The following is a 22,162-nucleotide window of genomic DNA, read 5'->3' on the forward strand; positions in this document are numbered from 1 at the left end:
ATTTTGTCTAATATTAATAATGCTACCCATGGAGCCCTGCTGGCGTAGTGGTTAAGAGCTTAGGCTGCTAACCAAAAGGTCAGCAGTTCGAATCCACCAGCCGCTCTTTGCAACTATGGGGCAGTTTTACTGCGTCCTAAAGGGTTGCTGCTATAAGTTGGAATTGACTCGATGGCATACACCACCACCCATGATTTATTATGTGGTAACTTTTGTATCTTCCCTGTGAACCACTTGACTAAAAAAGATAAATGTCTATTATTTTCAAAAATCAAGCAATAAAAATAAGGAAACAAAAAGTGCCCTGACATCCCATCTCATTTAATCTACATCGCTAAGATTTGTCCAGAATGGTTCATGAGCTCTTATCTTTTATGTTTCAGACCATCTGCCTAATGGTCTTTAAACTTTAATAACTCAAGTGGGTATAATTTGAAAAGCTGAACTTTGTTCCTCATAAACTTTGTAGAAAATGCTGTTACTCCTCCTGACACTATAAGAAACATACCTATCACCCCTAAAAGTTTCCTCATGCCCCTTTATAATCTTCTCTCTCCCTCACTCTCTCAGCCCTACCTCCCAAACAAGTAATCACTGGACTGTTTTCTATATTAGAGATTATCTTGTATTTTCTAGAGTTTTACACAAATGGAAGCAAGTTTTGACTGGTTTCTTTCACTCAGTCTAATTCATCTAAGATCCATTCACATTGCTGCATGTCTCAATAGTTCATTCCTTTTTATTGCTAAGTAGTATGCAGTTGTATGAACATACTATAATTTGTTTTTCCACCTGTTAATGGGCATTTCAGTTGTTTTCAGTTTGGAGCTATTACAAATAAAGCTGCTGCGAACATTCGTGAACAAGCTTTATATGGATGTATGTTTTATTTTCTCTGGCGCAAAGAAAAGGGAACCATTTGGAACATACTGTAGGTGTATGTATAACTTTTTTTTTTTAAACTCCCAAACTGTTTTCCAAAGTAGTTGTACCAGTTTATATTCCCACAAGCTGTGTTTCAGAGTCCAACTAGCTCCACATTCTTGCCAAACCGTGGGATGGCGGGTCTTGTAAGTTTTAGATATTCTGATAGCATGCAGGAGTTTTCATTTTCAAGTATCTAATGACGCTGAGCATCTTTCCATGGGTTTATTTTTGCCATTTTTATACCCTCTTCGAAGTATTTGTTATAATCTTTTTGCCCATTGTTCGATGGTTAGTTTTCTCATTACTGAATTTTGGGAGTTCATTACAAGTACTTTATCAGATAAATATTTTGCAAACATTTTCTCCCAGTCTTTTCATTCTCTTAACAGGCTCTTCTGAAGAAGAGATTTGTGGGGGAAGGGAGGTATATTAGGTTGTATTTTATTTTTAACTTTTTATTTTGAAATCATTATAGATTCACAGGACATTTCAAAGCTAGTAGAGAGAGGTCCATGTACTTTTCACTCAGTTCCGCCACTGGTTACATCTTACATAACTATTCTACAATATCAAAATCAGGAAACTGACATTGATAAAAAGCATATTATTCTTGCCACTTTATCACGTGTAGATTCATATAACCACGGTCACAGAATACAGAACTATTCCATCACTACAAAGATCTCCCACGAGCAGACTATGTACCCCATCCTTCCGTACCCCACCATTTCTAACCCCTGGTAACTACTAATCTCTATAATTTTTGCAAAATTTTTCATTTTTTTATGACATCCAATTTGTAAATGTTTTTCTTTTATGGATGGTCCTTCTGGTATCACATGCAATAAAACTTTGCCATAATCCAAGGTCACAATGATTTTCTGTTTTGTTCTGAAAGTTCTATAGCTTTAAGTTTGGTATTTGGGTCTAAGAATCATTTTTATTTAATTTTTGTATATGATGCCTGGTTTGAATCAGAGTTCTTTCTTCTTTCTGCACGTGAGCATCCATCCAACTGTTCAGCACCACTTGTTGAAAAGACTGACCTTTCTACACGGAACTGTCTTTGTATCTTTATCAAATATCTGTTGTCCAATAAATGCAGGGGTCTACATCTGGACTCTTTATCCTGTTCCATTGGTATACTTAACTATCTTTATCAAAAACAACATACGTTGATTGCTGTAGCTGTATAAGAACTCTTGAAGCCAGGTAGTGTTAGCTCTCCAACTTTCTTCTTATTCAAAGTTGTTAAGGTTGCTATAGGTCCTTTTCACTTCCAATTAAATCCATGGAAATTATAAACCAATTTACCAAATTCTTAACAACAACAAAAAAAAGGCCTGGGGTTTGGATGGGAAAACTACCATCTTAATATTGAGTCTTGCAATCCATAATCAAGGAATTTATTTAGGCCTTCTTTGATCTCTCTCAGTAATGTCCTACAGGTTTCAGTGTACAGGTCTTGGGTGTCTTTCCTCTGATTCATCCTTAAAGTATTTCATTATTTTCTGATGCTGTAGTAACTGGTTGTTTTTTTTAACATATCAATTTCCAAATATTATTTAAAAAAAAACCAAACCCGCTGCCATCGAGTTGATTCTGACTTATAGCGACCCTACAGGATATAGTAGAACTGCCCCATAGAGTTTCCAAGGAGCGCCTGGTGGATTCAAACTGCCAGCCTTTTGGTTAGCAGCCATAGCTCTTAACCACTGTGCCACCAGGGTTTCCTAATGTTATTAGTATATACAAATACTTGATTTTTGTATACTGAACTTGTACTTTGAAACCTTGTTAAACTCACTTAAAATTTCTAGTAGCTTTTTGTAGATTCCATTGGATTTCATACACAGACCATGAGGTCATCCGTGAACAAAAACAGCCTACTTCTTTTGCAATCTGGTTCTTTTTCTTTATTGTACTGGCGGTATCATCTAGTACAATGTTGAATACATCCATGTTGGTAGAGTGGACATCTCTGTCTTATTCCTAGCCAAGTATGATGATGGCCTTTATCAAACTGAGGAAGTTACTTTTTATTCTCAGTTTGCTGAAAGAGTTTTTATCAAGAATGTATGTTGAATTTTGTTAAATGTTTTTTCTGAGTCTACTGAAACGATCATAGAGCTTTTTTTAGTTTCTAAATACAATGAATTACACTGATTTTTCCCTGTACACATTTAAAAAATCCGCTGAGTAATAATGACTACATTTTTATATATATACACATATACACGTTGTTGACAGCAGCAGGTTTACACGTTGTTGTTATTAGCTGCCATCAAGCTGGCTCTGACTCATGGCGACCCAATGTATAACAAAGCATAATCTTACCTGGTCCTGCATCATCTTCATAATCCTTGATGTTCGAGTTCATCGTTGTGGCCACTGTGTATTCTGAGTGCCTTCCAACCAAGGTGGCTCAGGGCTCATCTTCCAGCACTGTACTGAACAATATTCTGTTGTGATCCCTACACAGCGTTTACACTGGCTAATTTCCAAAGTAGATCGTCAGGCCCTTCTTCCTAGTCTTACTCTGGATGCTCTGCTAAAACTTGTCCTCTATGGGTAACCCTGATGGTATTTGAAATACCAGTAACTTTCAACATCATAGCAACACACAAGCCATCATACTGACAATCTGATAGGTGGTGGTATGTGTATATACACACACACACACACACACCCCAATGGGTAAATATATACTTAGAAGCTCCAGCGGTGCAGTGGTTAAAGTGCTCAACTGCTAACCGAAAGGTCAGTGGTTCGAACCCAACAGCCACTCTGTGAGAGAAAAATGTGTCAGTCTGCTTTTGTGAAGATTTACAGCCTTGGAAACCCTATGGGGCAGTTCTACTCTGTCCTATAGGGTCACTGTGAGTCAGAATCGACTCGACGGCAGTGGGTTTGGTTAGGTTTTGGAAATACGTACTTGGAATTTGATTTGCTATATTTTTGTGCAGAACTTCTACAATTATGTTCATGAAGGATGTTGGTCTTTAGTTTTATTTTAATGTATTTGTTGAGTTGTGTTACCAGAGTAATGTTAGCTTCACAGAATGAGTTGGGAAGTGGTCACTCCTCTTCACTTTCTCAGAACACTTTATGGAGAACTGGTATTTCTTTCTTAAATATTTGGTAGAATTCAGTGTTGAAACTATCTGGTCCTGGAGTTTCTTTTTGAGAAGGTTTTTTAACTAAAAATGTAATTACATTATTAAGATTTAGGGTTATTTGGGTATTATTTCTCTCCTTGAGTGAGCTTTAAGTTTGTGTCTTTGAAGAAATTCGTCCTTTGCATTCAAATTTATAACTTTCCTTACCCTTTTAATATCTATAGAATCTGTAGTTATATTACCTCTCCCATTCCTGATATTGGCAGTTTCTGTCTTCTCTTTTTTTTGCCTGGCTAAAGATTTACAAATTTTACTGATTTTCTCTAAGAACAACGTTTTGGTCTCACTGTCTCTCTTTTCAGTTTTCGGTTTCATTGATTTCCACTCTGATCTTTATTATTTGCTTCCTACTGCTTGCTTTGGATTTAATTTGCTCTTTATCTACTTTCTTAAGGAGTCAGTTAATATCATTGAGCTCTTTTACCTTTTCTAACATATGCATTTGTGGCTATAAATTTCCTTCTAAGTACAACTTAAGCTGTATCCTACAAATTTTGATATGGTGCACTTTCATTTTCATCCAGTTCAAAAGGCTTCCCAATTTTCCTTTGATGCACGGATTCAAGGGTGTTAGAAGTTCAGTTTTTTTCCCGTCAAATATTTGGGGATTTTCCAAGTATCTTTGTTAATTATTTCTCATTTAACTCTATTTTGATTAGAGAACATACTTTGTGACTTGAATTGTTAAATTTATTGTGATTTGTTTTATGGTTCAGAATATGATCTATCTTGATAAATGTTCCATGTGCACTTAAAAATAACATATTCTGCAGTCCCTGGATAGTGCTCCATAAATGTTAATTAGGTCAAGTTTGTTGATAGTGTTTTCAAGTCATCTACATTCTTGCCGGTTTTCTGTCTATTTGTTCCGTCGATGACTGACAGACAGGTATTGAACTCTGACTGTAAAAGAGGATTTGTATGTTTCTCCTTGCAATTAGAGCTGAGTTGTTGCAGGTATTTTGAAGCTTGGTTCTTGGGTGCATAAACATCTGTCATCTCTTGATGAATGGACCTTTATCATGATCTAAGACCTTTATTCCTGAATAACTTTCTTTGCTCTGAAGCCTCCCTATGTTTTGTATTAGTACAGCCACTCCAGCTCTCATTTTACTAGTGATAACATGGTTTCTTTTTTTCATTCTTTTAAACCTTTTTGTATCTTTTTTAAAAATTATCTTTCTTAGACGAAACATCAAATTCAGTCTTGCTTTTTATCCAAACTACCTCTGCCATTTAATTGGGGTCTTTGGACCATTTAGATTTAATGTGATAAGTGATACAGGTGTAAGTCTCTCATCTTATTTTTTTATTTGATCCATCTTTGTTCTCCTTTTCCATCTTTTTTTAATTCACTGGTATTTTTTTTTATGATTCCACTTTATCTCTTTTGTTGACCTACTACCTATAACTCTTGGTTTTGTTATTTCATTATTTGCTTTAGAGTTTGTAATATATAGCTTTAACTTACCACAGTCTCTCTTTGAGTGAAGTTATACCACTTCATAATAGTACAAGAGCCTTTCAATAGTATACTTCCACTTTTCCCCTCCTGACCTTTGTGTTACTGTTGTCATGTATTTTATTTTTACATGTTATAAATTCTACACAATTTTTATTATTTCTGTTTCAACATTCAATTATCTTTTCAAGAGATTTAAGGAATAAGAAAAATATATACTTACTCTTGTGATTGCCTTTTTTATTGTGGTGAAATATATATAACAAAAAGTCTGCCATTTTAACCATTTTTAAGTTTACAGTTCAGTGACATTAATTTCAGTACTCACCTCTCCTGACAGCTCCTGGTAACCACTAATAAACTTTTGTCTCCATGCATTTGACTATTCTAGATATTTCATGTAAGTGAGATCATGAAATATTTGTCCTTTTACATCTGTCTTGGTTTCTTAGTGCTGCTATAACAGAAATACCACAAGTGGGTGGCTTTAATGAACATATATTTATTTTCTCACAGCTCAGGAAGCTGGAAGACCAAATCCAGGGTGCTCGCTCTAGGGGAAGGCTCTCACTGTCTGCTCTGGGGGAAAATTCTTGTCTTAGTGTCTTCCTTGGAGATCGCCACATGGCATCTATATTTCCCCCATTCATGCTTGCTTTCTTCTGGACCTAATCTGCTCTTTTTATATCCCAAAAGTGATTGGCTTAAAACACATGCTACACTGATATGGCCTTGGTAACATAACAAAGAAAACCCTCTTCTCAAATGGGATCACATCCGCACATATACCCAAAAAAACCAAACCCCTTCCTGTCCAGTCGACTCCGACTCACAGTAACCCTGGAGTACAGAGTAGTACTGCCCCATGGGGTTTCCAAGGCTGTGATTTTCACAGAAGCAGAATGCCCCATCTTTCTCCTGTGGAGCAGCTGGTGGATTCCAACAGCCAAGCACTTAATCACTGCACCACCAGTGCTCCTCATCCACATATACAGGGCTCCTTACCGACATATATACAGGGCTTAGGATTCCAACACATATTTTGGAGGAACACAATTCAACCCATAACAGTGTCTGACTTATTTCACTCAGCATAGTGTTTTTAAGGTTCATCCATATCATAGTATTTATCAGAATTTCATTTCTCCTTTATGACTGAATAATATTCTATGGCATGTATATACCTTATTTTATCTATTCATCTGTTGACGGAACTTATTTTTTTTTTCCCCACCCTTTAACTATTGTGAATAATGCTGCAATGAACATCTGTATCCATGTATCTGGGTATATGCCCAGGATTGCATCAGGGTCGTGTCTTCTCACCATACCTATTCAATGTACATCCCAGTGCCGTCGAGTCGGTTCCAACTATACTGGGCAAATAATCCGAGAAAGTGGACTATATGAAGAAGAATGTGACATCAGGATTGGAGGACGATTCATTAACAACCTGTGATATGCAGATGACACAACCTTGCTTGCCAAAAGTGATGAAGACTAGAAGTACTTACTGATGATGATCAAAGACTACGTACGGCCTTCAGTATGGATCATACCTCAACATAAAAAAAAATCCTCACAACTGGACCAATAAGCAACAATATGATAAACAGAGAAAAGACTGGAGTAGTCAAGGATTTTATTTTACTTGGATCCTCCATCAATGCCCATGGAAGTAGCAATCAAGAAATTAAACAACATATTGCATGGGGCAAATCTGCTGCAAAAGACCTCTTTAAAATCTTCAAAAGCAAAGATGTCACTTTGATGACAAGGTGTGCCTGACCAAGCTATCGTCTTCTCAGTGGCCTCATTTGCATGCAAAAGCTGGACAATGAAAAAAAGGCGACTGAGAATTGACACATTTAAATTACGGTGTTAGTAAAAAATATATTGAGTATACCACGGACTGTCAGAAGAATGAACAAATCTTCCTTGGAGGAAGTACAGCCAAAATGCTCCTTAGAAGCAAGGATAGCTAGACTTTGTCTCACTTACTTTGCACATGTAATCAGGAGGGACTGTCCCTGAAAAAGGACATCATGCTTGGTGGAGGGTCAGTGAGAAAAAGGCCCTCAGTAAGACGGCCTGACATGGTGCCTGTAACAACGGGCTCAAACACACCCACCACTGTGAGGACGGTGCAGGACTAGGCAAGGTATCGTTCTGTCGTACAGAGGACTGCCATGAGTCAGAGCCAACTTGAGGGAACCTAACAACACACACGTAGGAGTGGAATTGCTGGATTATACAGTAATTCTGTTTAACTTCTTGAGAAACTGCCCAACTACTGCAGTTACTATTTTTGATGCTCTTCATTCCTTTGTGTAGATTCACGTTTCCATCTGGTATCATCTTCCTTCTGCCTGAAAAGCTTCCTTTAACATTTTGTGTACTGCAGGTCTGCTGCTGATGAACTCCTCCAGCTTCTGGATGTCTGAAAGTCTGCAATTTGCCTTCATTTCTCAAAAGATATTTCCGCTCATCATAGAATTCTAGATGGAGTGTTCTTCTTACTGCACTTTAAAGATGCTGTTCCCCCGTTTTCTTGCTTCTCCATTTACAGCGAGAAGCCTATTTTCTTTAACTTTGTTCCTCTGTACGTAATGTTGTTTTTTTCTGGCTGCTTTAAGGATTTTTTTCACTGGGTTAATCACTAGCTTTGAGTAATTTTATCTGATTTACCTTGATGTGGTTTTCTTCGTGTTTCTTGCGCTTAGGATAGGTTGAACTTCTTGGTTTTGCGGTTTTATAATTTAACAAATTTGGAATATTTTTAGCCATTATTTCTTCAAATACATTTTCTGTCCCCCCTTCCTCCTTCTTCAGGGACTTCAATTACATATTTTCAGGCTGCTTTAAGGTGTCCCACTGTTCACTGACACTTTTTTTTTAAATCTCTCTCTGTTTTAATTCAAGTAGTTGGTATTGCTATGTCTTCAGGTTCACTAACCTCTTCTTCAACGTCTGCTCTGTCTTGAACCCCATTCACAGCGGTTTTTTTTTTTTACTTCACACACTTTGTAGTTTTTATTTTGTCACAGTTTTATTTGGGTTTTTATACCTTCGATGTCTCTACCTTACCGAACATATGGAATATAGTTAAGACCACTTTAAATGACCTTTTCTGCTAATCAAATATTTGTATCACATTGACTTGTGTCTTAGTTTCCTAACGCTGCTGTAACTCAAATCCCACAGGTGGGTGGCTTTAAAGGGCAGATATTTATTTTCTCATCGGTCTGGAGGCTGTAAGTCCAAATTAGAGTCTCAGCCATGTAGATCCCTTCTTTATAGGTAGTCCTAGGGTTTACTCGGTTCCCTGGCTTATAGAGAATCCTCATACAGATCTGTCTTTCCCCCATTTTTATGTGTCTATCTAATCTACTCTTTTTATAATCCATAAGTAATTAAGTTTAAGACACACCCTACACTGGTATGGCCTCATTAACATAACAAAACCGTATTTCTAAACAGGATTATAACCACAGGTATAAGGGTCAGGATTCCAACACATATTTTGGGGGAAACACAATTCACAACAGGTGGGTTTCAACTGGTTGATTTTTCTAATTATGTGCCATATTTTCCTGCTTTTGCATTCCTGGTAATCTCTGATCAGATAACAAACACTGTCAATTTTAACTTGTTGGGTGCTGGGTATTTTTGTATTCCTATAAATTTTCTTGATCTTTGTCCTGAGGTGCAGTTAAATTATTTGGAACTCTTTGATACTTTTGAGTCTTGCTTTTAAGATTTATCCAGCAAGACCAAAGTGTTTAGTTAAAAAGAAAAATTTAGGGCCTAAGTATTCCCCACTATTGAGAAGACTGAAAAGTACTCCACCCAATGCCATGGGAATTATGAGGCTTTTCACTGTAGCTAGTGAGAACAGTCATATTCGCAGTCCCATGTGAGCTACGGGCACTCTTTCTTCTAAATCTCCCAGATGGTTCTTTCCGAGCCTTGGGCAGTTTCTCTGCCAGCACAGGCCACTAAAACCTCAAGACAAGCCCTCTATAGATCTTTCTCTGTGCGTTTCTTTCCTCCCCAGTACTCTTATTATGCAAATTCCAGTCACCTTAGGCTCCCTGGATTTTCAGGCCCATCATATCAACCCAGGGAGAATGTCAGGCTCTATGCGAGTTCTCCCACCCTGCACCACAACCTGTAAACTCTCTCAAAACAGAGCTGGGGCAATCAGGGGGTTAATCTGCTTTGTTTCCTTTCTCTCAGGGATCACCATTCTTCACTGCCCTGAGAACTATTTTCACATACAGGTAGTCCCCAATTTATAACGTATTCAAGTTATGATGAACCACACTTAAAACCGTGTTTTCTTCATTTGTATATCTTACCGTTAGTAATATGTACTATATATTAAAAAAAAAAAAAAAAAACCCATTGCCATCAAGTCAATTCTCATTCATGGTGACCCTAAAGGACAGAGAAGAACTGTCCCATAGGGTTTCCAAGGAGTGGCTGGTGGATTCAAACTGCCAACCGTTTGGTTAGCAGCTGAGCTCTTTAACCACTGGGCCATTAGGGGTAATAAGTCCTGTAGATGGAAGTCACACACACACAAAAAAGATCCCTAATAAAAAAAAAATTGCATGAGTCTGTGAAGGAAGGACATCAAGTGCTGCCCACCCTCGCCTTGGAAAGTCAAATCCCACCACTTCTACCTGTAGCCAGCAGAAAAGTCCAGTACATGCACAATTAGTCACAGAGGAATAGCCATACGCCAGTCCTACAAAGTGAAGTGAAGGAATCCAGCCCCAAGAGTGCTGTCATCTGGGGAAGGCTATAATCAAATCCACAGGAGACATAGGGAGGGACCCTCACACACGAGTAAACTCAACCACCTTAGGGAAAACCAGCCAGAGTAAGCACCCACAGACTTAAAACTTTCCAAAACAACTACAACTTGTAGAAGAAGACCAGAATCAGATACTATCTAACAGAGAAAAATCCTCAGAAACAACTACTGACTCAATGATGAAAGAGCCAAAAAAACCAGAGTGCTCTCTAGTGGACTTAGGAGAAGATAGTGGAGGTAAAGCTAAAAAAAAAAAATTCCCTGAAACACAGTAAACTCTGAACTCCAGAATATCACGGTAAGATATTAAAATGCCCCACATTCGACAAAAAATAATAAACCATATAAGTTCAAAAGAGAAGATGGCTCAAACAAAACAAAAAGATGAACAACCAGAAACTTCTCCTAGGGAGACCAGGATAATGAAAAAGTAGAACACTTCCAGACAATAATGTTAAATATGCTTAAAGAAAGCAAAGAACACACAGAAAACAACTAATGGAGATCAGGAAACAAAGTGAGATACAAAATGAGAAACTCAATAAGGAGACTGGAAACATTAAAAAAAAAAGCCTGCAAATACAAAAGATACACAAACTTAAAAGAGAAGAAACACAACAAGGTCCACTCTGTGACAAATGGTAATAAAGTTCTTAAAAACCAAAAATGAAGAGAGAATTCTGGAATCAGTAAGAAAAAAGCACAATATAGCATATCAAAGGCCCACCGTAAGAATTAGCGTGAATTTTTCCCCAGAAATCCTGGAGGCCAAAAGACAATGAAGCAACATATATAAAATATTGAAGGAAAATAACCGCCAATGATGAATTCTTCACCCAGCTAAGCTGTCATTCAAAAATGAGAGAAATCAAGATATTCCCAAATAACCAGAAGCTCTGGGAATTTGCCAATACATGACCAGCTATCCAAGTGGGAAGGAAAGAACATTAAACAAATACTCAAATCTATACACAGGAAATTAAAACAATTTTTTTGAAAGACAGAGAGCTCTTCAAAAAAGTAACAGCACAGGCAAATAGAAGGACCAAGTACACAATATTTTCAGGGAATATACTCAGTAGTTAAGTTCCATAAGCAATACACTATCAAGTGAGTAAGAAATAAGTACAAATTAAACCTATCCGATAAAGAGTGTACAACAGTGTAAATGGAGACTCTCCAACAAAATTCTAGCCAACAGAATCATACACCTTGATAAAGTGGGATTCATACCAGGATTATGGGGTGGTTGAACATTAGGAAATCAATTAATGTAATTCACCACATAAATAAAACAAAGGAAAAGAACCACATGATCATCTCAATCAATGCAGAAAAAGCATCTGATAAAATCCAACACCCTTTCCTGATAGAAAAAAATGTCAGCGAAAGAGGAACAGAAAATTTTTCAATATGATTACGGGAATATATGCAAAACCAACAGCCAACATTATTTTCACTGAAGAAAGACTGAGAGACTTCTACTTGAGAAGAGGAACAAGACAAGGATGGCCAGTGTCACCACTCTTATTCAATACTGTACTAGAAGTCCTAGCCAGAGCAATAAAACAAGAAAAAGAAATAAAATGCATCCAAATCAGAAAGAAGTTAATCTCTTATTTGCAGATGACAGGATCCTTTAACAACAATATTCTAAAGATTTCATAAGAAAACTGCTGAAATAAACAGAATTCAGCAATGTTGCAGAGTACAAGATCAACACACAAAAATCACCTGAGTTCCTTTACACTAACAGAATATTCTGAAAAGGAAATTAAAAAAAATACTATTTACAGTAGTCCCCAATATGATAAAATGCCTACAAATTAACTAAACCAAGGACAAAAAAGATACATACAAGGAAAATTATAAAAAAAAAAAAAAAAAAAACTACTGTAAGAAATTAAAAAGGCCTAGAAAATATCCATTTAAACATTCTTTATTTCGTGTGCCGGTCAGTTATTTTGCTGAAAGGTGACCTCAGGGGACAGTTTTTAGATCAAGATTTAAAGAATATCTCAGGGTGACAGTCTCAGGGTGTCCCCTAGTTTCAGCTAGTCCAAAAAGTCCAAACTTTTTACAGTTTGTTCTTTAAAAAGATCAATAAAATTGACAAACTTTTAGCTAAACCAACAAAGGAAAAAAAACAGAGAAAAGATGAAAATAACCAAGACAAAAAATGAAAGAGAAGACATTACAACTGATCAGACAGAAATAAAGAGAATTGTGACAAAATATTATGAATAATGTACAGCAACGAACTGCATAGCCTTGATGAAATGGACAAATTCTTAGAGGCACACAACCTACCTAAACTGACTCAGGAAGAAACAGAAGATCTCAAGACACCCATAGCAAGTGAAGCAAATGAATCCGTGATCAAGAACCTCCCAACACAAAAATATCCTAGACCAGATGACTTCACTGGGGAATTCTACCAAACATTTAGAGAAGAACTGACACCAACCACGAATGCCAAAGATGAAGAAATTGAACATTTTTACCAACTTCTGTAGTCTGAAATTGATCAAACATGCAATCGAGATGCATTGATAAATTACTGGTGACTGGAATGCGAAAGTCAGAAAAAAAGAAGGAAAAGCAGCTGAAAAATATGGCCTTGGTGATAGAAATGACACCAGAGATCATATGATAGAATTTTGCAACACCAATGACTTATCCATTGGAAATATACCTTTTTTCAGCAACAAAAACAGCAACTATACAAGTGGACCTCACTAGAGAGAAAACATATGAATCAAATCAACTACATCTGTGGAAAGAGATGACAGAAAAGTTCAATATCATCAGTCAGAACAAGGCCAGGGTCCAACTGCAGAACAGATTATCAATTGCTCATATGCAAGTTCAAGCTGAAACTGAAGAAAATTAAAACAAGTCCACGAGAGCCAAAAAATGGCCTTGAGTATATCCCTCCTAAATTTGCAGACCATCTCAAGAAAAGATTTGATGCACTGAACACTAATGACTGAAGACCGGACGAGTTGTGGGATGACATCATACGTGAAGAAAATAACAAGTCATTAAAAAGACAAGAAAGGACCAAAATGGATGTCAGAAGAGACTCTGAAATTTGCTCTTGAATGTATAGTAGCTAAAGTGAAAGGAAGAAATGATGATGTTGAACAGAAGATTTCAAAGGGCAGCTCGAGAAGAAAAATATTATAATGAAATGTGCAAAGACCTAGAATTAGAAAACCAAAAGGGAAGAACATGCTCAGCATTTCGCAAGCTAGAAGAACTGCAGAAAAAATTCAAGCCTCAATTAGCAATTCTGAAGGATTCTAAGGGCAAAATATTATATGACACAGGAAGCACAAAAAGCAGATGAAAGGAATATACAGAGTCACTGTACCAAAATAATTGGTAAAGGTTCAACCATTTTAGGAGGCAGCATATGATCCAGAACTGATGGTATTGAAGCAATAAGTCCAAGTTGCACTGAAGGCATTGGTGAAAAATTCAAGGCTCCAGGAATTGATGAACTATCAATTGACATGTTTCAACAATCGGATGCAGCACTGGAGGTGCTTACTCCGTCTATGTCAAGAAATTTAGAACACTGCTACCTGGCCACTCATCAACAGCCTGCCATATGCAGATGACACAACCTTGCATTATGCAAGCAAAGAGGACCTGAAGCACTTATTGATGAAGATCAAAGACTACAGCCTTCAGTATAGATTACACCTCAACATAAAGAAAACAAAAATCCTCACAACTGGACCAATAAGTAACATCGTGATAAATGGAGAAAAGGATGACACTGTCAAGGGTTTCATTTTATTTGGATCTACAATCAACAGCCATGGAAACTTCTATCAGGAAATCAAACAACATATTGCACTGGGCAAAATCTGCTATAAAAGTTCCTCTTTAAAGTATAAAAAAGCAAAGATGTCACTTTGAGGACTAAGGTGCGCCTGACCCAAGCCATGATGTTTTCAATCACCTCATATGCTGCGAAAGCTGGACAACGAATAAGGAGGAGCAAAGAACAATTAATGCCTTTGCATTATGGTGTTGGCAAAGAATACTGAATATACCATGGGCTGCCAGAAAAATGAACAAGTCTGTCTTGGAAGAAATACAGCCAGAATGCTCCTTGGAAGTGAGGATGGCAAGGCTTTGTCTCACATAGTTTGGACATGTTATCAGAAGGGACCAGTCCCTGGAGAAAGTCATCATGCTTGGTAAAGTAGAGGGTCAGCGAAAACGAGGAAGACCCACAATGAGATGAATTCACACAGTGGCTGCAACAATGGGCTCAAATGTAACAACAAAGTGAGGATGGCACAGGACGGGCAGTGTTTCGTTCTGTTGCACATAGGGTTGCTCTGAGTCAGAACTGACTCGACGGTACCTAACAACAACAATAGCATCTAAGAGAATAAAATATCTAAGAATAAATTTAACTGGGGATGTGGAAGACTTATACAACGAAAATTGTAAAACACTGCTGAAAGAGGTTAAAGAAGACTAAAATAAGTAGAAAGATGTTAATATTGTCTTAGTTATCTAGTGCCGATATAACAGAAATACACGTGGATGGCTTTAACTAAAAGAAATTTATTCTCTCACAGTCTAGTAGGCTAGAAGTCCAAATTAAGGATACCAGCTCCCGGGGAAGGCTATATCTCAACAAAGATTGGCTTAAGATACAACCTCATTTTGTAGATTTATTCCTGCCTTATTAGCATAAATGCTGCTAATCCCACCTCATTAACATCACAGAAGCAGGATTCATAACATACAAGAAAACCACATCAGAAGACAAAATGGTAGACAATCACACAATACTGGGAATCATGGCCTAGCCAAGTTGACACATTTTGGGGGAACACAATTCAATCAATGACAGATGTCAATACTCTCCAAAGTGATCTGTAGATTCTACACTATCCCGATCTAATTTCCAACAGCCTTGTTTACAGAAATGGAAAAACCAATCCTCGACTTCATGTGAAACAGCGGAGGCCCAGAATAGCTAAAGCAATATTGAAACAGAAGAACAAAGTAGAAGGATTCACACTTCTTGATTTTAAAACATATTATACAGCTACTGGTACTTGTGTAACAATAGAAACATAGACCAATGGAATAGAACTGAGAGCCCAGAAATAAATCCACACATCCATGGTCAACTGATTGTTGACAAGGGTGCTAAGTCCATTCAGTGGGGAGAGTCTCTTCAATAAACGGTATTAGGAAAATTGAATTTCCACATGGAGAAAAATGACACTGAATACATGTCTCACACAATACATAAAAATAAATTCAAAGTGGATTAAGTACTTAAATATGAAAACTAAAACCATAAAATTCTTAGAAGAAAATGCTGGGGCAACACTGTCGGGCCTAGTTTTTAACAACCAAATCTATTGCCACTGAGTCAATTCCGACTCGTAGCGACCCTATGGGACAGAGTAGAACTCCCCACAGAGTTTCCAAGGAGTGCCTGGTGGATTCAAACTGCCAGCCTTTTGGTAAGCAGCCATAGTACTTAACCACTACACCGCCACTGTTTCCAACAATGAAATATCTAAATATAATAAGAAAAGCACAAACAGTAAAATACAAAATGAATAAACAGGACCTCATAAAAATTAAAAACTTGTTCATCAAAAAGGCTTTAAGAAAAATGTGAAAAGACAAGCTACTGACTGGAAGAATATTTTCAGAAACCATATATCCGATAAGAATCTAATAACCAAAATATATATAAACCGTCAACAACTTAACAACAAAAAAACAACCCAATCATAAAATGGGCAAAGGAACTGAATAGATACTTTACCAAAGAGGACATTCGAATGGCCACCAAACAAGCTCAGCGTCATTAGCCATCAGAGAGATGCAAATCAAAACCATAATGACACACCATTTCATTTCCACTAGGATCCCTAAGATCAAAAGCTGGCAAGGATATGGGTGAAGAGAATCCTTATCCATCACTGGTGGGAATGCAAAATGTACAGCTGTTGTGGAAAACAGTGTGGCGGTTCCTCAAAAAACTGAAAACAGAACTATCATACGCCCCAGCAATTGTAATCCCAGCTATACATCCAAAAGGCTTGAAAGCAGAGACTCAAAGACATGTACACCAATGTTCATGGCAGCACATTTCACAACAGTCAAAAGGTGGAAACAACTTAAACGCCCATCGACGGATGAATGGATAAACAAAATGTGGTACATACATACAATGGAATACTACGCAAGTAGTTAAGAGCAATGAAGTCATGGTACATGCTACAATACGAAAGAAGCTTGAAGGTGCTAGGCTGAGTGAAATAATTCAATCATAAAAGGAAAAATATTGTATAACCTCACTTATTTAAAGGGCAAGAAAAGGTAAACGTATAGAGATCAAAGTTTATTAGCGGTTACCAGAGGCAGGAAGGAGGGGAAAAAAAGGGGGTTATTGCTTACGAAATACTGAGGTTCGCTTTACGGTGATGAAAAAATTGCACTGATTAAGGATAGGGTTGCACAGCTGATTACTTTTAAGTTGCACACCTGTAAAAAGTTGAACTGCCAAAAGTTCTATGTTAGATATATATACGTACGTATGTATATATACACATATACATTACGTGTCTGTGTATATATGTGTGTGTATATACATGAGTAGCTGCTGACGCTGCTTATTTATAAACAAATACCTCATGGGATTTGGTTCCTTGGTTCAGAGGTTTAGGGTCATGGTTTCATGGGATATCCCAGTTCATTGACCAAATAATGTTTTTAGCGCTTCTGTTCTACATCCTAGTTCAGGCATAGTGCCTGGCGCCTTAAAAGCTTGCAAGCTGCCATCCGAGATACAACTGGTCTCTATCCACCCAGAACGACAGAGGAAGGAGAGAGGAAAGTCAGGAATAGAAGGAGAAAATGAACTGTGTGGCTAATTCCCTCCACAAATAACTGCCTCCTTTGCCATGAGACCAGAACTGGATAGTGCCCGGCTACCATTAGTGAATATTTTGATCAAAGATTCTACGGAAGAATCCTGATCCAATGGAGGAAAATGCAGAATAATTTCACAGTCTCATGAAATACAGACTTTCTGGAGCCATGCAGGCTGGAAGAGCCTCTGAAATAAGGCCCTGAGACAATCTTCAAAATTGAAACCTTACACCAGAAACATCCTCTGAAGTCTTCTCTAAGCCACACAACAGTTCAGCTTAACCAGGAAAGAATGTCTGCCTTGAGCATTGGGCTCTTTTAACATCTATCTATATGGAGTCAAACTGACAATGACAACTTAAAAAATTAGATAGGAAACATAGGTGCAACAAGTTTACGTTAATGGTAGAGTAACAACTTGGAAATGGAGAGTGAGAATGGTTGCACAAAAAAAATGAAACAAGATCCATACTTCACACCATATACAAAAATTAATTCCAAATAGATCAAAGATGTAAATATAAAACCAATAACTATAAAGATCACTGAAGAAAAAATAGGATCCACGCTAGAGGCCCTAATACATGGCATTAACAGGATACAAACCATAACCAGTAACACAAAAACTCCAGAAGATAAGCTAGATAACAGCAATCATCTAAAAAGTAAACACTTATGCTCATCAAAAGACTTCACTAAAAGAGTAAAAAGAGAACCTACAGACCAGGAGAAAATCTTTGGCTATGACAAATTCGACAAAGGTCTAATCTCTAAAATCTACAGGAAAATTCAACACCTCTTTATCATAAAAAGACAAATAACCCAACTTAAAAGTGGGCAAAGGAAATGAAGAGACACTTCACCAGAGAAGACATTCAAGCACCTAACAGACACATGAGGAAATGCTTGCAATCACTAAAAAAAATTTTTTTTTTTTTACTAGCCATTAAAAAAAAAAAAAAAAAAGCAAATCAAAATACCACAATGAGGTACCATCTCACCCTGGCATTACTGGCACAAAACAAAAAAACAGAAAATAACAAATGCTGAAGAGGCTGCAGGGAGACCGGAACTCTTATGTACTGCTGGTGGAAATGCAAAACTGCACACTCGTTTTGGAAAATGATATGGCGCTTCCTCAAAAAGCTAGAAATAGAAATATACAATCCAGCAATTCCATTCCTAGGAATATATCCTAGAGAAGTAAGAGCTATCACACGAATAGACATATGCACACCCGCGTGCACTGCAGCATTATTCACGATAGCAAAAAGATGGAAACAACCTAGGTGCCCATCAACAGATGAATGGATAAACAAACTACTATACATACACACGATGGAATAATAAGCAAAGATAAAGAACAATGATGCTTTGCAGATTCAACATGGATGAACCTGGAAGGCATTATGCTGAGTGAAAAAAGTCAATCAAAAAAGGACAAATATTACATGAGACCACTACCATAAGAACTCATGAAAAGATTTACACACAAAAAGAAACAATCTTTGATGGTTATGAGGGAGGAGAGAGGATGGGAGATAGGGAGGGAAAAATGCTAAATAGACAATAGGTAAGTGGTAACTTTGGTAAAGGGTAATGCAGTACACAGTACTCGTGAAGTCAGCATAACATCACAAAGGCAAAGTCATGGAAGCTCCATAGACACATCCTAACTCCCTGAGGGACCAAATTACTGGGCTGAGGGCTGTGGGAACCACGGTCTCAGGGAACATCTAGCTCAACTGGCATAATATAGTTTATAAAGAAAATGTTCTACATCCTACTTTGGTGAGTAGCGTCTGGGGTCTTAAAAGCTTGTGAGTGGCCACTGAAGATACTCCACTGGCCCCACCCTATCCGGAGCAAGCGAGAATGAAGAAAACTAAAGATACAAGTGAAAGATTAGTCCAAAGGACTAACAGACCACAATTATCACAGCCGCCACCAGATGAGTTCAGCACAACTTGATGGTGCCTGGCTACCACCACCGACTGCCCTGACAGGGATCACGATAGATGGTCCCGGACATGGCTGGAAAAAAATGTAGAACAAAATTCTAACTCAAAAAAAAAAAAAGGACCAGACTTACCTGGCTGACAGAGACTGAAGAAACCCCAAAAGTATGGGCCCTAGATAGACACCCTTTGGCTCAGTAATGAATGAAGTCACTCCTGAGGCTTACTCTTCAGCCAAAGATTAGACAGGCCCATGAAACAAAAACAGACTAAATAGGCACATCAGCCCAGGGGCAAGGATGAGAAAGCAGGAGGGGACAAGAAAGCTGGTAATGGGAAACCTAAGGTCGAGAAGGGGAGAGTGTTGACATGTCACAGGGCTGGTAACCAATGTCACAAAAAAAATGGGTATTAATTGTTTAATGAGAAGCTAGTTTGCTCTGTAAACCTTCATCTAAAGTACAGTAAAAAAAAAAAGGAGCATCACCAGGAAAAAAAAAAAACGGTTGCACAACTTGAAGAACGTAATCAATGTCGCTGCATTGTGCCTGCAGAAATTGCTGAACTGGTGTACGTTCTGCTGTGTATATTCTCAACAACATCAATAAAACAAATTATTTAAAAAAGTACCTTTTCTCATATGGCAAGGAATCAATAACCTATGTATAGTAGTTAGCTCAGTGCCTCGTTTAAATAAGTGCTCGGTATGTTTATTAAATAGTTAATAATATAATAATAAAGTAGTAATAAAATTGCTACTTTATAAAAGTAGGAAATTGTCTTGGTAAATGGTCACTTCTCTGTCAGTCTTTAGAAGTCACACCTCTTCTAGAACCCAGCATTTAAAATTCATTAATAGAAATCAGAATAACGTAACGAAGAAGCTTAATCTGGAGTTTAAAATAAACCCTACAGTTTAATAAGGAATAAATGTTTCTATTGAGGATAAGCAAATATCTGAAATGCGGGGGCAGGTCTGCAGGATTTTGTGAAAATGCCACATAAATATGAATATGTTAGTAATCTCTGCTATTGAATTCTCATGAGGTCCAGGGTCAACTCAGTAATATACACACAAAAAAATGTGGACACAAAAAAATCCAAATTTCCTTTCAATCAGTGGTTTTGAGGTTCTGCTCCAGCACCAATGCCAATCTTAATAAACTAAAAATAGTTGGATTTTCCTCCTTGCATTTCCCTTCCTCTTCCTTAGACACGGCAGAAAAGAGTAAGGACCATAAAAGGAAGGAAAAGGCTGCACAAAACACATGTCGGTACACTTTAACAAAGTGAAGTAGAAGCGCCTTTTAAAAAGACATTTACATTTAAAAAAAACGAGATTTAAGAAAATGTTCACTGTTCCCATTATCCAGTCTGTACCTAGTAAAATGAAAATAAAAGTACAAAGTGACCGTATACTATTGCCTTTTGCTATTCTAAGTATAATAGAATTCTGCCCAAGGAAGTCCTGGTGAGGCAGAAACTAGAATCAGGGTTACTGGAGATGGAAAAGACCCTCTTCAATTCCTTCCATCCATTCTCTTTGAATCCCTTAATCTGCTGCCTGAAGGAAAACTCTTATTCCCATTCTTCCCCCTTCTTGGAAAAGAAAATATAATTGGAAATTAAAACAGAAAAAAAAAAAAATTAGACACATAAGAAACCAGAACTTACAAACAATCATCTGTGCTTTCTGCACAAAGATTGACAGTTTTCCCATCTCGGCAAACAATCTGCAGCATACAGTCTTTTGAATTCCCATCTGGAGGCTGAATATCTATGAAAAATAAACAGAATAAAGGAATACTTTTATTGTTTTTTCCTAAGGATACTGGGATTGTTAAGGTTGTGCATCAAATTGGCTGGGCCATGATTCTCAGAGGTTTGGCAGTTATGGAGTTTGGCAGTTGTATGATGATGTGATCACTTCCATGATGATTTGATATAATGTGATCGCCTCCATGATGGGATGCCAAGGGAGTTTCCCTGCTTGTGTGGCTTGCATCAAATGTAAGTGGACATTCTGGCAAGGCTTGTGGACTTCTGCTTGCTCTGTGAGCCTGCAGCTGGCCCCCGTTCATCTGACCTCCAGCTCTTGGAACTTGAGCTAGCAGCTTACCTGCAGTCTGGCTTGCCAACCTTGGGACTCATTGATCTTCGCAGCCTGTGAGCAAGAGCCCTGCTGTCTGACCTGCCGATCCTGGATTTGCCAGCCCATGCAGTTACGTGATCAGGAGAAGCCTCTATCCTGACCCATGGACTTGGGACGTTTCTGCCTCTACAATCATATGAGCCATTTCCTTGATATAAATCTCTCTATATACATATTTATATACTTTACTGGTTTTGCTTCTCTAGAGAACCCAGCCTAAAAGATATCTTTTACAAACTATAACACCTAACATCATTCACAAGCAAAGGAATAGGCTGAACAAATCTAGCACTACATCTGGGAAAGAACTCTTGGCCAGAGCCAAGAAGACAGAAAGGAAACAGGTATGCACACTTACACGACACAGCCACAAAAACTTCCAAACTGAGAGCTACCAGAACTGGATGCAAGGCTGTGGCTCCCAGGGACTTGCCCAATACATAAATCAACTGTCTTTGTTTTCTGACTAAGACTTCACAGGTGTCACCAACTCTAATTCAAATGTAGGCTGAGTATACCTAATAGAATACAAAGGAAAGGTGACTGTGGTCTGTAGTTTGTGGAAAGTAACAAGTACTTCTGAGCTTCATAATTACAGTAAGTCCCTGGGTTAGGAAAGTAGGATTTAGGGGCAACTGGTACTTGTCCTGTGATGTCATGTAAACTTGCCCTCACTTTGAAACGATTGAATGAACCCCTACTTGCAACAAATTCTTCAACATAGTCACCTTCATT

General features: G+C 37.7%; 1 protein-coding gene across 2 annotated transcripts in view; it reads right to left on the minus strand.

The window, feature by feature from the left end:
- The window catches only part of PLEKHB2 (pleckstrin homology domain containing B2), a 76,275-nt gene that overhangs the window by 34,734 nt on the left and 19,379 nt on the right, over positions 1 to 22,162 (minus strand). For both annotated transcript variants that reach the window (XM_049889137.1, XM_049889136.1), the window contains exon 4: positions 20,950 to 21,052. In XM_049889137.1, coding sequence (XP_049745094.1) covers positions 20,950 to 21,052 — 103 coding nt within the window. The remainder of the gene's footprint in view (positions 1 to 20,949; positions 21,053 to 22,162) is intronic.

This window comes from Elephas maximus, chromosome 6 (genome assembly GCF_024166365.1).
Source record: "Elephas maximus indicus isolate mEleMax1 chromosome 6, mEleMax1 primary haplotype, whole genome shotgun sequence".
Classification (NCBI taxonomy): Eukaryota; Metazoa; Chordata; class Mammalia; order Proboscidea; family Elephantidae; genus Elephas; species Elephas maximus.